This window comes from Nuphar pumila, chromosome 1 (genome assembly GCF_984573655.1).
Source record: "Nuphar pumila chromosome 1, dmNupPumi1.hap1.1, whole genome shotgun sequence".
NCBI lineage: Eukaryota > Viridiplantae > Streptophyta > Magnoliopsida > Nymphaeales > Nymphaeaceae > Nuphar > Nuphar pumila.
In genome coordinates, this window is record NC_143249.1 from 14,314,966 (window position 1) to 14,332,585 (window position 17,620).

The following is a 17,620-nucleotide window of genomic DNA, read 5'->3' on the forward strand; positions in this document are numbered from 1 at the left end:
TATGCAAGCTTTTATCTTTGTTTGCATGTTAAATTATAAATTAAAGAAATGAGATAATAATAATCAAATAAAAATAAAAGAACAGTGTAATATACACTCTTAGATCTTTCATTGAAAAAATGAGAATCTTAGAGTTTTGATTTTGAGGGACCACGAGGATACAAAAACTTTGTGTGTACTATTGATTATCCATGAACTCGATATTGAGGTTCTTTCTCTTGTCCACGATTTTAGGGAGAATTTGTCACTTTACTTGGGGGTCGTGTATAGACACAGTTGTTGTTTTTGTATACTAAGAAAGTGACACTATTAGATGTGAAGGTACTTAGTATTCTGACATTAGATGTAGATGTTTAATGTTCCGAAGGTGATTCGGTCGAGGGCTAAATTTGGAACCTAATAATAAAATATAACTTGTGTGCTAAGTTACCCTAAAAACTCTACTTGATCTCGAGAAAATTTTACGCATTTGGTGTATCTGCGGACAATGATAATTAAAAAGAACTTAAATTATGTGCATTTAATAGGGACATATATATGAAAAAGAAAACTCTAATAAAGGATAATAATTTATTCATGCATTGCACCGAAGTCATGCATATTCATGCTACGCATTAGATCATGCATATTTAATTGTTTCTTTAATTGTAAAATGTTGGTGAATGCATAATGTTGTTCTCTAATACATGTTAAATGATTGTATGACTTAATTTGTGATCCCTGTTATTTCTTAAATGTTCTTTCATACTTAATAATTATTTTCTATTGCATGAATGATTAATCGAGTTATGAATTTATCATAATTGCATTCTTCTAAAATATTACATGGATCTTATTTATATTTTTTTTATTTGTTTGATTCATTTAGAGGGATTCATACACAAATTTTTTTGGATTCTGACACTTTACTTTTATTGTTTATTACAGCCTCAGGAGATCAGTGAAGTGACTCACTTCTAGGAGAGCTACGAGTGTTACACGTTTGCTAGACAACTTTATAGATGAACATCATGACTCTGCTTTTATTTCTCTTTTGCTATATTTAATTATTCATGCACTCTGGTTATTCTTATGCAATTGTCTTGAGATTACTATTCATATTTATTTAATAAAATTTAATTTATTACAGTGTGGATGGTAAATGTAAGATTCCTGGTAGTATGTTTGGTTATCTAATTATTAGTAAAATTGTAAAGGCCCCGAGTCTCTAAAAATATTTTTTAATGGTTAAAAAAAAATGTACACTTTTTAAGGGGTATGAGTTGAGGTCGTTACACTTAGGGTTTATCCCAACATTCGAGCTAGCAACAATGACAAAAGCTTTTATCGTTATGAACAAAATTGGTACAAGATTAACAACAAAAGTTTTTGTTGTCCAACATAAACGACAAGGGCTTTTGACATCCTAGGAGCATATGACAAAAACTTTTGCTATCCAAGGAATAAACTGCAAAAGTTTTTAATATTTTTTCTAGGATTTTCTTAAATCCTACCGGTTATGCGTAACTTTTGGGGTTTTTTCAACGCTAGGGTGGAGAATAATCTAAAACATTAGCACTTGGGCTTCATAAAAAATTGGTTGTATATAATATTAAAATAATATATGTATATGTTAGTGTTTATGTTTTTTTTTTAAGCTGGGGTTTGGCAGACCTCACCAGTTACTATTATTAAACGTATCACTGGGTTTCAAACCTGCAACGTCCCACCACAGAGAGACGTGCACTGACAGCTCCTACCAACCACAGGATGTCAGTGTCCATGTTAGTATGTCATAGCACATTTGGTTGTCATCAGGGGCATGCTCCACCAAAGTGGCGTCCCCATCAGTGTTGTGAGAGGCATACGCCTCAGTACCTGAAGCGTACGCCTCAGAGGCGAGGCACACGCTCAAGGTACTGAGGCGTTGCTATGATGCGCCCCTCATCAACCTCCGACCAGTTGTGACCACCGACCACCGGAGTTGCTGTGCTGCTGCTCAGTCTTCTCCGACCACCGGACGACCGGCATATCCCTCGCTTCCGTACTAGCTGGGCGCGTGGTCCTTCTCTTACTGCCTCCCCTCCCACTGCTTCACTTCCATACCAGTTGTGAGAGGCATACGCCTCAGAGGCGAAGCGCAGGCTCAACGCCTCGCTTCGCCTCATCGCATTTAACAACCTTGGTCCCCATAACAGGTAGATGCCTTTTGAAAAAAAAAAAAAAACAAACAAAAAAAATAGGTTGGTAATTAAGAGGCCCCTATTGTATGCGTGGTGTTTATAACATTGTATTGCATTCTTAGCATAGACTTGAGGTGAAGGTGCTGAGCCTTCGTCCCAGTTTCGACTCCCACTAGGTGTGTGGGTGCTTTTATCAGTGACCTCACCCAGGTCTCCCTCTTGGGGAGTAGGCCCATTAAGCGGTCAGGTTCTTGATGAGGGTTCCTTGTCATAAAAAAAAATGTATTGCATTAAACAACCACCTCAATACATCGCTACTATAGGACTTTTTAGTTTTTTATCTATGAAAACGTATATATATATAGTGTTTAAGTAGCTCGCCCTGCTCATTCTAAGAAATTGGAGGGTGGGATACCTAGTTCTTGCTTGCATAATTAAGATAAGCTAAAATATGTTCTTATTTTCAATGAATGTAATTGGGAGGCTTTCCCAAAATTAACCAAACAATAAAAGTCTTTCTTCGTGTATAGTTCAATTTATAATATATGACAACTGAATCCACATAGTATGATGTTTGCTATGGATATTCTACTGTATTTTACTATATTCTACTATGGCAAAATATTGGCTACTCTCGAGTTCACCGTACTCTAGTAGAAGCTACCCATTCACTACTTTTTTTCTTGACCTTTTGTGAATCAAGCCCTACGGATACGAGTCCTGATCACGTGCAATATGATTGCACAAATATTTGTGCATTAAGCTCCTGATTGCCCTCCATCAGGCTCTGGGCCCCACAACTGACAGGCACTGTCCCTAAGATGGAGGGTGATCGGGTGCTTAATGCACAAATATTTGTACAATCACCAATGAGAATTCCTTCTATATGTAACTCTATATATACTAAGTGGAACCTCCTATTACCTTTGATTGAGAGAGCGGAGAGAAATTTTCTATCGTAAACGTAGGCACCGTGTTGCCGAACCCCGTTAAGTGCTGAGTGTGTCACGGGTATCAACGGGCCTGGTTTATCCAGACCCGACCCAAACCAAACCATATAGGGTCCGGGTATGGTGATAAATAAGAAGACTCAATTAAGACCCGGGACTGGATTTAAAGGTTCGATTAATACATGGACCCATGTATAGTTTGTAAAATTTTATACCAGACCCGAACCCGACCGAGTCCCCTGATTAAGACCGTCAATTTTTCAATGTAAAAATGATAAAAAAAATATGGTTTTACCAGGTATAGTCCGGGTTTGGTTCATGTAGTTTTTATCGGGTCCGGGTATGATTTTCTTATGACGAACCCGATTAAACCCAAATCCAGACCTGGTACTATACCCAAAAATCTAGTCGATTCCACATGAGTCCGAACCAAACACGAGCCATTGATACCCCTAAGTGTGTGTAGTGTCATGTTAGAACATGTTCTATAAATTGGAAGGCAGCAAATTAATAGTAATCTTTGCTAACCGATTCCATTGGATCTATAGATGGATGGATCGAGGCTAAGATCTGGAGCATTTTAACCTTAACATGGAAAGTTGGTTTGATGATTTGGAGCCAACTAGGCTGGCATTTGCTCACTGGATGGAAGCTAGGTGAGCTACTGGATCGAAAGTGGGATCGATGGCCAACTATTTTGCAAAACTTGAACATTGCCTCAAGCCTAGGGTGCCAAGGGTCTGGTTTGTATCAGGTACCCGATCTGACCCGAACTCTAATTTTCATGTATGGGCATAGAAAATGCCGAACCGAATCATATTCCAGTCGATCCGAGAGCGCAACATGAAGGCTGGGTTTGGGTCGTGATTTTTGCCAGGTACCCGGCCCGCTGAACCGGCTTTTTGTCAGATATTTTTAATAAAAATAAATTTTAAAATTACGTGAGTCCGGGTTTGGGATTTTATTTTTATGATCCGACAAAACCCATACCTAAACCCGGTTATTAGTTATATGGGCAAGTCCGGGTCAACCATTGATAGCCGGCCCCTACTGAAGCCAGGTGTGTGGAGCTCTTGTGGGCAGGATCCAAGCCCGGAGTCGGACCCGTTTATATATCCCCAGCCTAGGAGCCACGAAGTCAGTAGAGGGACACCAGTGAGGAGCGGACTCCGCCAAATCCGTGCGCGGCAAGCCAACGACGTGGCGCCCTTCTTTCCCCTCCATTTCCTGCTTTAATAGTTCGGTGTAGAGATCAGAGGCACCAGGTGACTACTCTCTTCTCTTGGGCCTCAACCCACCCGGAAGATGCTGCTTAGGCATTCCCCTCCCCACCTCCGCTCCATCCTCCCCTCGACCTTCCCCCGCTCTCCCCTCCTTCCCCTCGCCCGCTTTCCTCCCCGACCGGACAGAGCCTTCCCTTCGCTTCTCCGGCGATCGTTCTCCCGCCCCGCCGTGGACGAGAAATCGTCGTCTCCGGCGGATCCCGCGGCGGCTGGGAACGAATCTCCGGAGAATGATGGGAACGGGAGCTGGAGAGGGAAGGACGATTACCCGAGCGGCGAGTTCGAGTTCCGGCCGTACGGGCCGTGGAGGAGCTTCGTCGTGAAGCTCCGGATGCTCTTCGCCTGGCCGTGGGAGCGCGTCCGCAAGGGGAGCGTATTGTCCATGAAGCTGCGTGGCCCGGTGCGGATGCGTCTTGGTTGTGTATTTTTTTTCGTGTTTGTTTATTTGTTTTCTTTCTCCTGATCTCTTTTAGCTTTCAGTGTTTTCATTGCGATCGTCGTTGTTACGATAGTAACAACTAGCAAAGTTACACGTACTTTCCTTTTGCTATCAGGTCTCGGATGCGTTACAGAGTCGCTTTTCTTCAAGATTGTCTCTTCCTCAGATTTGTGAAAATTTCATAAAGGCAGCTTATGATCCTCGTATTGCTGGTATCTTTCTTCAAATTGAACCTCTTGAATGTGGATGGGGCAAGATTGAAGAGATTAGAAGGCATATACTGAATTTCAAGAAATCAGGTGCGTGGTTTTGACTTCTTGAGTTCGTCGTTTGACATGAATCATCATGTGAAGGTATATGTTAGTTTCTGGTAGACATTCAATTTTTTCTCGGTTTTCACTATTTTGGACAATAATCTTATATTGATCAATATTATAAATGTTCTAATTGTGGCTAATTATCTATGTTGACTGCTTGATGATGTTGAAAGGATCTAATGTTTATATTGCCTTTATGTTCTGCTTGTAGAATACTTTAAAGAATAAAAACCTTGCAGTGAATTTGATCTATTCAGTTAAGACCCAATTTGAAAAAAAAAAAACTGAAGAAGTATTTTTAAAGTTGGCCCACACCATGCGGAACAAATAATGGTGAGTTAAGCCTAGTAATACATCTGGATCTGGATCTACATATGTTGCTAACTCGGATGGGATAATATGCACAAATAATAAAAATTAATAATAATAAAAAATGACTAAGAATCTCTTCAAATAAATCAAATAATTACCTTTTCTGAAATCCAGGGACGAGTGGCTCGGGTGGGTTTGGTTCCACCTGCAACAAGCAGGCCTATTGAATTAAAAAGTTAATTTATAAATGGAAGTAGTATCTTCAATCTCAGAATTGATTGTGTACATTCTGTTGCAGAAGCCGACAATGGCACAGGGCTCTATTTTTTCTTTTTCTTTTCTTTTTTTCCCAAGTTGTGAAACCAGCAGAAGCCGGAACTTTTTTTGGTTCTTGATAAGCATAGACATAGCCAAATGGCCAATGCATTTGACTAGCCCCTAGAGAGGCTAAGAAAAAAGGATTGTCCTAGTGTAGTATGTAATGCATATATGCCCATGTTGGCTTCTATTCTAGTGGGGCTAGTCTATGCTCCCAGAAATCACCATCATCTGGCAGTTGCTTGCAGTAGCACGCTGTGCTCATTGATGCTGTAAGAATTGTTTCATGCACCTTTGTGAGGCGCGTTAGAAGGGTCAAAGTTACCAATTATCGTAACTTGTCATACTTTATTGAAAGATATACCATGATATCAGGCAAACCTAGATGTAGGACATGAACACCTAAATAAATAAATATGATAACAATATGCGATAACTAACAAATAATGAATAGTGCATGGCATCAAGACCAAAAACAGTCATAAACTTATAATCAACATATAGGGCGTGTTTGATGTTGGAGATAAAGTTATTTCCAGCTATAACTTTATCTGGGGGAAATCTACTTTTTCTCCTCAAAAAATGGGAAGAAAGACCTCCCATTAATTCCAAAAGTAGGAAGGCTTTTCTTCCCTGTTTGATGGGGTGTGTGGGCCCCACACAAAAACCGAAAGTTTCTCCCCAAGGAAGAAACTTTCGGTGCTATCAAACACACCCATATAGTGTATTAAATAACATTGTGGAAGTTTGAGTATTCTAAAACTTTTCAGTGTTGCTGATGCAGGTAAGTTCATTGTGAGTTATGTTCCTGTATGTCGAGAGAAGGAGTACTACCTTGCCTGTGCTTGTGGAGAGTTGTATGTCCCTCCTAGTGCCTATGTCAGCCTGTATGGTTTGAAGGTTGAAGCATCATTTCTTGGAGGTAAGCTGTACCTATCTTACCAAGTGATTATATTATACAATCACAATCAAGAGTACATTGACATTGGGAAGATTTGAAAAAAAAAAGGCCTTCAGAAAATCTGGGAAAATTTTACAATTTTTGACATGACAAACTTGAATGTATGGAAGTGACTTAAAAATTAGAAACACAGAAAGAATGGGAAAAAGAAAGAAATTAGCAAGGGGTCTTCCTAATGTGACTGACATTAGCAAGAAGAAACATGAGAACTTTTTATCATGTTACAATGTACCTGAAAATGGTTTGAAGTTTTCAAATGTATCACTGTAAATGGTGTTTAACATTATTTATGAAAATAACAAGATGTCTTCAGATTATGGAATATATTTGTAGATAATGGTATTGCTTGAAAGATTGTGGTTATGTAATACTCATGAAGTAGTCAATATGGAGAATGTCTTAGATGTTGCTATGATGTTTGAGGAACATGGAAGAATATATCCATTGCTGGTTAGCTTGAATGAATAATCAAAACAGTGAACAGAACTCAAACTTCGCATGCAATCATGAAAAGAACATAAAAGCAAAATACACAAGTAACTCACAAATAGAGAAATGAAAAAAGAGTAAACCTTAACTGCCACCAAATGTTTTCATATGGTTGATCTACAAGCAATACTTCATAGTATTGTGAAAAATAGTAGGTTCAGGCTAGGTGACTGGATCTCTATACAAGCACATGGACTAGGAAAAGATTTAGGAGAGCATGATGCAACTACTTTTGATGGCATGGTCTTTGCAGGTATTAAGCACATGAAGAGCAAGCAATGATTACTAATCATATGACATTGTAACATTGACAAAATGAAATGCTAGGTCCTGAAAGTGACACCTAATATACATTGAACTGTTAGACAAGCATTAGGAATGACAAAACTAAATAAAAGGCAGACATCAATATTCCTTGAATGACATTCTTGTTACAATGTCTTAAACAGATGATGAACAACAAAGTGCAGTTCATTTGTGCTTCTCCTCTTTATGTGATGAAATGCCATCATCAGTACTCTATCATCTTCACCTACAAACATTTGCTTCTCTTCATCTCACTTCCAGTAGCAAACCTCCTATTCCTCGTATTGGACAACTTTCTTTACTTTTGTTTAGTGTTGGCCATGGTCTGGCTTCTTGTGGTGGATTGACATTCTTGTTGCTGGCCATATCTTCTCAAAGTCTTTCCAAGTGAGAGCTGCAAGATCATTTGTTACATTTAGCCACACATCACAAACACTGGGTTCCCCATGGTCTTGAGTTTCAGTTTGAATAACATTGCTTATGGTAAGAATATAAGGTCATTAGATGCTAGTGGACTTCTTAAATTCCAGTCTTTCTTTCTTACTCTCTTTTTTTTGTTTTAATTAATATGAACCTAGTTCAGTGGTGGATGGTATGCCAATGTACTGCTTTTATTTTCAAATTTTAGCATCTTTAACTACCTGCACTTTTGAAATGTGTAAAGGAATCAAATGTGGAAGTGACAAGGAATCTCACAACAAATGTGAAAGTGATTCATATTCATGAGGTTCCCCATGTGAATTGGAATGTCATGACAAATGTGTAAATGAATCAAATATGATCCATTTACACATGAAACAATTTTCATATCTTTGCAAAAATGGCAAAATGTGAATGGGATTCTCGCAGTTGTGAGAATCCAATTCACATTTCAGGCAATGCAAACATGCCCAATATGTCAAAAGGAGGTAAATACTTTGATTAGCTAGTCACATGTAATGCACAATAAAGAGAACCTTGAAAGTAAGAAAATACCGTCCTTTTTGGGCGTTACATTCTAGCATGTAAAAAGCAGATGAGAGGAGATGGGACGAAGGTACACATCACAGGGAAAAAATAGAGAAGGTTCAGATCTACCAATGGAAAATAGAGATGCTACTGCATTAGAAAGCTACTTCTGCATGAACCTGAACATGATATGATAGAATGGTGTGTTGAGGCTGTTCATATTGTCATTTCTTCTGATCTGTTTTGTTTCATTCCCTTAGAGGTTGACTTTGGCATACAACTTCCAGTTTTTCTTCCACTATATTTTGATGTAGTGGCATTTGTAAAAATGTTTTCAGGGGTTTTTGAGAAAATTGGAATAGAGCCACAAATACAACGCATAGGTAAATACAAAAGCACAGGAGATCTACTTTCACGCAAGAACATGTCAAAGGAAAACTGTGAGATGCTGACAACATTGCTTGATAACATATATGGAAATTGGCTGGATACAATATGCTCGACAAAAGGTGCTGCTTGAGCTCTCCAGCTCTTATTTTTTTTATTGGTGTCCAATGTTCTTTTGTCTATGAATTTAACATCCTTTAAAAATTTCCATGCTTTCAGGGAAGAAAAGAGATGAGATAGAGAATTTTCTAAATGAAGGAATTTACGAAGTACAGAAACTGAAAGACGATGGCTGGATTACAGATATAAGCTATGAAGACGAGGTTCAAATTTCTGACCTGTCTCAGAAGCTGTAAACATGATAGGATTGCTAATGAAACTGACAGTAAAATACTGAATATGATTAGAATGTGATGGATGATATATAAAGAAAGGGCTTCACTGTTGTACTGCTACATGGATATTGCATTAATTAAACAAAAAAGAAAAAATAGCAGAGAATATGCGACAACTGTTGCCACTCAGAAAATGGTAGGGGTGGAATATATAATAACTATTGCCATTGAAAAAATTATGTGATAAGTACTCTTCTGAGTTGTTCAGGTAACTTAGTTTCCACACATCTGCTTGGGGAAGGTACTCTCTTCCACTGTGTAGTTTGCTTGTTAAATTTAAGGTAGTGGTCAATGTGATTTCTTCACGGTTGTATAAATATCATCCCTTTACCAGGCATTTCGCTGACTGATTTTGTTAGATTCTCTCTGAAATATATTTCCTGTATGGCTAACTGAAGGTTTGAATATGGTCAGCCTTGTTGTCTAGCCTATTGGTTCCCTATCAAGGGGGTAGTTGAAGTTCAATTTTGACAGTTTGATGACTGATGGTCGTTCGTGTACTTCAAAGTTACATGAGTGACTAATAGATTAATAGTTTTGTTAAAACCATGATATGGGAGAAATCTTTAAGGATTATTCTGGGAAACTCTCAGACTTTGTCCATGCCTAACAAAGTAATCATGAACTATAAGATTGCTCTTCAATGTTGTTCTCAGATGCATGGATCTCCATGATATCGTTGGACAGTCCTGTGATTGGATTACCAATAAGTGTCTTTTCCTGAGAGATGAGTGCCATAGTTTGCCTACCTATATATTTTTTGGACAATTCTGTTATATACACGAATGAGGCTATATTTACTTATGAAGTGCATTTTGCACACTTATGATTTTGAGTATCGGGCTGGGTGTCATGGTTCATCAATTCTAAATGTCATCAATCGTCCACCATCAGAGCCCACCTTCAAGAAATAACTATGAAACTCTGAATGTGAACTGTAAGTTCTTTAAAGGGATCATTATGTCCTGACATCATTTTTAACATCATTAGTCCACCATTGGACCCTTTTTTCAAGAACTATGAAACTTCTTGAAAGACATTTTACATTTTGTGGTGCTATGTTCAAGTTGTGGAAGATGATTAAAGAACACCAGTTTTAAAGCATTTCAAAATTGGTAAGCAGTGTGCCTTCAGGTGGGAACTTGCCATTGTGGTTGTTGCAGATGTGAGGAAAGAAGAGAACAGGGTAGAGAGGCTAGACAGGATAGAAGACTAGAGCAACAAAGAACTTAATGTACCTAAATTAGCCCGGTTCAATCATTCTACCAAGCATTTATAATATTGTAGGTGTTACAAGCATTGCAAATATAAAATGACAAACATATTGGTTGGTTGCCAGCATTGCATATATGGAGATCTGAACCTGATCAATGTAGTCAGTGGTTCAACTCAAGATGTTGCACAGTACTTACTGTTATCTACTTGGAAGTAATGACGTGCAACTTTTTTCCTTTCCTTTTGTGAGAATGTTGCCTAAGTGATCTTCAAATTTGAAATGCGACTGGCAAAACATCTTGGAAGCAACTTTCTCTTATATCAACCTATGTCACAGGGACTCTTCAACTAGGTGCCGCACCTGCGTCGCACCCGCACCTGATGCGGTCAACCTGACCCTGGGTGCAGTCAATGCACCCAGGGTCATTTATGTCCAACTTTTGGACTTTATATATATATATATATATATATATATATATATATATATATATATATATATATATATATATATATATTTTGCCGCACCCCCACACCCAAGTTTTTTGAAAGTGCCGCACCCCCGCACCCGCACCCATGTGACATAGATATCAACTGACAATATATGTGTTTCCTTCATTCACAGAATATGCCACAAAGTTTCGTTAGAAATTTCATATCAACTCCCAGTTTCCTTTCTATTCTGAAACATGACCATTCAATAACAATACTCTCTAGTATTGCAAGATAGCCAGAAATGAATTTTTAATATTAAAAAAGACTTTTTCATATGTATCGATTCCAACATCAAGATGACATGGTCATTTCTCTAGATTGCATGTGGGTATATCAACAGTTGGTACTTTGCTTCTAAGTGGCTTCTTCACTGGATGCATGTTTGCTAACTGCACCAGCAATAAATAAGATGTTTAGGTGAATACTAGTGAGAATGATTATTTACCTAAATGTGTTTTAAAAAGATCAATGTCAGTACTGTCCGCTGTCTTTCATTCCCAAGCTAGTATTGTTATATGTCATATTTCATAATTACAGCACCAAGCATTGCCATTTCTTCAAGCTTACATCTTTAGATAGTGATTTATTCTTTCTTGAACATGTCATTAAGTCTGGAGAAATATATGATGGTTCCAGCTTTTGATTTGTAGTACTCCTTTAATCTTTGAAGAATTGAACTTTCTTTGTCATAATCTTGTAACCTCTATCTTTTACTTTAATTCAATTCATTCTTCTGATCGAGCCTTGACAGTTTCTAGACATGATGTTGCCAATGTTTTGTCTTCAAGTTTATATCATTCAAAGACTGACAAATTCTTTAGGTCTTTACATGATTTCTCATCAAATTGATTTTAACATCATTAGGCTATCTAAATACAATATAATAATATAAATCTTTTCTGATATTTTTTTCCCTCGAATTCTTTTAGGATCGTGTGATGCTTTTTAATGATATGACCTTTTTCTATCTTAGTTCACCATGTCCACTCTATTTGTGGAGGCATTCATGGTTCTTTTTAATCAAGTGCCCTTTGCGTCATTAAATCTAATATACTGTATGATTTGCATCTTTTATTGCTTTTTCTCTCATTTGATATGATGGTTCTCATTTCTTGAGTATGTATTTCGGGCTGCAGGTGATGAAGTTGTTAAAGGAGAGGTTGGGGCAGAAGGGAAAGAACCTACTCACAGTTGATTACAGGTAAAATTTGTAGGTTCATCTGTTATGCCTCTTCTCTTCTCTTGTTTTCTTGTTGTTCAAATCAATGTGGACTCAATACCATGAGAAACAGTTCAGTCTCTGCATTTTTTCTTTTGATTACACTTTCCAACTTTTAAGTATATAATTCTGAATAGTAATCATATTGTCATATTTTTGGCTTTTTGATTATAATATATGCATTTTTGGATCAATTAGAAAGCATAATTTACATGTTACTTTGTTGAGGCATAATCATGCTAGCATGAGTAAAATGATTGTATTTTAAATGCTTCATTCATGTTTCCTATCAGGAGATACTCAAAAGCTAGAAATTGGACACTTGGATTGACAGGAGGTAAAGAACAAATCGCAATAATCAGAGCTTCTGGAAGTATAAGTCGGGTTCGTAGTCCTTTTAGTTCTTCTGGATCTGGTATTGTTGCAGAAACGTTCATTGAGAAGATCCGCAGTATAAGAGGTTGGTGTCCTGATTTTAGAACTCCATGTGTTCTTTTTACATTATTGTCATTTGTTTTTTCTTTTTGCAAGAAATCAGAAAGCTTATGTCTGAAGCTTTGTTTAAAAAGCCAATAATTCTCCTCCTAAAAAAGAAAACAAAAAATAAAGTACATGATTAGTTCTCACTAAAAAATAGATGTCAGTGACCTAACTGTAAACTTCAAATTATTGATAGAGAGAAGAGGTGGCAAACCATGAACTCCCAAATGTGAACATGCAGTGATTAATGGTTTTGAAATGGAGTGGAGATCTTCAGAAGTCCAGGGCCACATGTGATGGGGCTGGACTGGTAGATTTCACTATCTTTAACCAAGGGTCTTGCTCTTGAGGGAGGCAGGACCCCTCAAATTACTGGAATGGATCCTTGTCCAACTGGGAATATCGGGCTAATCTCCCAGCTTGGCTGTCCATGCAGATTTGATAACAATGCCTGGCTTGCACAAATAGAGAAAATAATCAAAGTTTATCATGATATTGTTGTAGTATCAGAAAATCATGATAAACAAAAGAAAATATTAGGATATTTTCAAAGTATCAACAACTTATAAGTGTCATGATATTATGTGAAATTATCACCTATAATTTTAAACAATTTTGTTTTTATTTTATGTGATATGTGAAACATTCTTTTATACTTGGTTGCCTTTTTAGTTTTAGAAACTTTTCTGCCTTTTATTATACTTCAAAACATATTTTTTTATTGTTACTACCTTATATTTTCATTCTCTAATGCTGATGCTTTCCCAATAATCATTAAGTACATATCTAATGAGAGAAATTCATGACATGAGCAAATGATAGATAGAGTGAAGATAAAGTAATGTACATACAGTGAAAAGTGTCTCCTTTCAAGAATTATGATTTGTATATTATGCATTGTTTGTTTATGTGTGTGTAAGGAAAATATTTGCTACGACTGTTTTTGTGTACAAACAAGTTAGAAAGACCTTTTTTCTTTTCGTTTTTTTGATAAATCTGAGTTAAATCACATTGGTTAAAAGATTAGTGGCTAATTCAACCATTTTGTGGGTGAAAAAAATGAAACTGAAGAACTAGAGAGCCAGTTTGCCTATGGAAAAGATCAAGTTGTGGATACATCCACTAAAGCATTAGCAAAGAGACGACGTTGGGAGATGAAAAGATAGTTATTTGTGGTCCTTACCTTTGTATAGCTTGAAAGTAGCTTTAGTTTAAGTACTTGATGGGATTTCAGTAATATGTTTTTGCATTATACTTAAATAAGAAATTTATGTATTATAGTTATAATCTCCTAGTATAAATATTGAATAAATGAGAATCCAGCCATATTCCCTCATTAGCTTAAGTTATTGATTGCCCTAATTCTCTTTTCCTTCTTTTCTCTTCTCTTTTCAGTGTTAACAGTTTAGGATTAGGGCATGAATTGCTTATCAGCCTGTATAGGGTATCTAATACCCTACTCCCTTTTTCAATGAAGAAAAGAAGTTTCCTTTTATAACCTTAGGGAGAACCATTAGTTTAGGCATAGGATTGGCACACCTATGCAGCCACTTCCTTTCAGCTTTAATCTTTTATGTCCTTTTTCTAAGATTCACTCACTACCTCTGATGATGTCATGGATGGTGTGGCAACAACAGAGAAAACCCACCTTTTGAGTCTTGTGACATGGTGTGGCAGTCCTTTTTCTAGTGATGGCTATAGCATGTCATACAAATAGCTAACCCTGCTTTTAAGTCCCCCCCCCCCTCTCTCTCCTTGCTAGTACTAAATGCATTAAGTGCTGTTTCTTCTTAATAGATCTATTGTCTAACTTGCAAAAATTCATTTTCCAAGGATTCCATTCTTCGACCTATAACCAAATGTTTGCAACCTACCTAGCTTTGCCCAATGACCCATGGGCCTCATGAGCACACCATGGACTGGAATTTTGGTGGTGTTGTTAAATATACTTGTGTACATATGTATTGTGTATATATACCTTCGTAGTATATATATATATATTGTTGTTAAATATATTTGTGTACATTTGTATTATATATATATATATATTAGAATGCATTTTATTTTATTTTTTCTCATGTATTTTCTTTAATTTTTGTATTTTTAGCCCCTTTATAGGGGTATTCTGGTCATTGTTAGCTAGCCATCTGGGTCTAACAGCTAGCTAGTTAGCCGTTAGACTAGGCTAACGGCTAACTAGCTAGCTGTTGGGACCAGCCCAATGGCTAGTCCTCTCTCTCTTTGTTGTGTATATATATAAACCCCCTTGTGTTGGATATGCTTTTCTTAAGCATTTGTGTGTTAATAAAAATATATTTTTTATATTGTGTTCAGCCCTTAGTGGCTTGTTCTTGTGAACTCTATTGAGCTCGTGTTTTCCCATAGTGGCTTGTGTGCTCAGCCCATTAGTGGCCTTGTGATTGTGCTCTCTTTTTTTTTCGATTTCATTACAGTTGTGACCTGGCCTGGCCCTTTAACGGGCGAGGCTTGATTGGGCCACAGACCTTTGATGGGATGAATGGTTTCTCCACAGTAAGGATATACAAGTTAGAAGGGGAATTTGAGGAAGAGGTGGTTCTTTGTTGCTGCTGCTGTCATGATGGCATGTTGAAAGACATGCCTCTCACTCATCGTTTCTCTCCTTGGTCACATAAACCAGAACAATGAGATGCAGAAATAAGGAAACCCAAAACAGTAAAATGAAAAATCAAAGCATAACTAAACTTGGATCTATTGTTTTTCTTCAAGGCCGACTAACCCCTTCCATTCGGCATTATGCCATGAGGGTCAAATACATCCCATGCCTCATGATGTTCGATCTGAATGCCTCTTAGTTAAAAGGAAATAAGAAAATTGCAGACTTCTGCTAAAGGTTTTAAATGAGGAAACTGGCATTAATGAAAGGATCAGGTTATCACTAATTGTTCAGCATGCCAAATTCAGGGTAGTTGGACATCTCCTACAATTATGTTTATTTTGTCATCATTGCATGGTTATGTCATTTTCTGCTGCATTAAGAATTTCACATTAATATTCTACTTTTTCTTTTATCAGAATCCAAAAAATACAAGGCTGTTGTCATTCGCATTGATAGTCCTGGAGGTGATGCTCTTGCTTCTGATCTGTAAGTATTATGTAGAAATTATATACTGTTTACTATCATTCTTCTGCGGCAACAAACACCATTCCTTCTTGCAATATGGTTTTGAAGAGTCCAGCTCTTCTTGTTGGGAGAAATTTGTTCAAGCATGAGAGATATAACTGTCAATGAAAAGTTTGCATCTACTTAGAAAATCACGAAGCCTGCATCTTTTACTGCATAATTGCAATACCAGGTAAATCAAAGACTAAGAGTATGCTCAGCTAGGATCCTTTCAAATGTAGGGGGTCCATTGATTGTAACTGAACCATCATTGGATATAAGGCGTGAAAATTGTCATGAAATCAAGCGAAAAACAAACCATAATGTGCATAAGCAAAAAAACATTTTCTACAAGGGACAACACAAATGCCAAAGGCAATACAAAACCACCTTAGTGCATACAATGGCTACAAAGAGCCTCAATGTGCACAAGCACAAGTCCACAAAGAGACAATACACAAGCCAATCAATGGAAAATACATGAGATCATAAGAGACATCAAAGTGCATACACAAAAGAACACAAAATATAATTAACAATAATCTTTATTGAGATAGAATGGTTAGGAAAGCATTAGTAACAAATGGGATTTTTTTACGGAGATCCCAACAACTATATGGCCAATGATCAAAAAATCCTTGTGACAAATAACAAGGACACAAAAAGGAGAAAAATAAATAAAGACAGATCTGCCCCTAATGGGCAGTACTTATTACATGTGTAAGATGACCAAGATGCACCTACATGGGCAAAACATATTACAATAATAAAACAGTTAAAAATATATACAATATATACATATACACTCATATGTATATATATATATATATACACACACATTTTAACACTTCTCCTCAAACTTACATAGTGAAAGTTTGTAAATACAAAAATAAAGAGAAGAATCCAAGTCTTCATTGATAATCTTCACCAAATACCTTAATCGGCTATTTTCTTCTTCATGATTTATCAAAAACAGAATTTCTTTCTCAACCAATATCTTCTTTAAGAACATGCAGAGAAAACAAAATAAAGGTTCCAATTACACAAAGGGAGATATCTTAACCAAATAGTTATTAAAAGACAACGTTTTAACCCAATAGTTAAAAAAAATAGTTATAGGATATATGTATATAGTTTCAAAACAAATAGATATTTTGAACAAGAATAACGCAGATTAATTCATATATATATATATATATATATATATATAAACTATAAACTAAACATTTTTTAAAAGCGAATAAGATATGCACCTTAAGCAATAGTTTTTAAGATTTTAGAAACATTAGCAACAATTCAAGCAAGGTACAATAGCCATTAAGGTAAACACAAGGAATATACTTCAAAATCAAAATTTAAGAATTTATCATTTAGACAGTCATATAAAACAACATATTTTCAAGGAAACATAAATTCTGAACATAGTAGAATTTTGATCCCTAAAGTCCAAACGATAAGCACGTATAAATTATCAAGAAGATTAAACAATTATGCATTAATAAAGTTCCAAAGCTTTAGATAAACATTTCAAATAAAGGTATGAATCATTAATTATGCATATTAAATGTACGAGCTCTATGGAGCCCACAACAAAAGAAGAACTAATTAAGTTCATATAAAAATTCAAAATAACCAACATGAAACAAATCTAAATATCCTAAACATATATATCCAACATGCAATTAAAGCATATTCAATGCACATAATAATGCATGAAAAACTTTCAATGAATAAACATTTTCCATAGAAGGGCAAATGGGCAGCCAAAAAGATTAGAAAATACATGGAGGGATTTTAAAAAGTTC

At 36.4% G+C, this 17,620-nt stretch overlaps 1 protein-coding gene across 1 annotated transcript in view; it reads left to right on the forward strand.

The window, feature by feature from the left end:
* Positions 1 to 4,248: 4,248 nt before the first annotated feature.
* Positions 4,249 to 17,620, forward strand: part of SPPA (signal peptide peptidase) — a 35,222-nt gene continuing 21,850 nt past the window's right edge. Inside the window, exons 1-8 of the mRNA XM_090016905.1 lie at positions 4,249 to 4,795; positions 4,950 to 5,133; positions 6,566 to 6,703; positions 8,824 to 8,994; positions 9,092 to 9,195; positions 12,111 to 12,175; positions 12,487 to 12,653; positions 15,728 to 15,797. Of these exons, the coding sequence (XP_089873031.1) occupies positions 4,418 to 4,795; positions 4,950 to 5,133; positions 6,566 to 6,703; positions 8,824 to 8,994; positions 9,092 to 9,195; positions 12,111 to 12,175; positions 12,487 to 12,653; positions 15,728 to 15,797 (1,277 nt within the window). The 5' untranslated portion in view covers positions 4,249 to 4,417. The remainder of the gene's footprint in view (positions 4,796 to 4,949; positions 5,134 to 6,565; positions 6,704 to 8,823; positions 8,995 to 9,091; positions 9,196 to 12,110; positions 12,176 to 12,486; positions 12,654 to 15,727; positions 15,798 to 17,620) is intronic.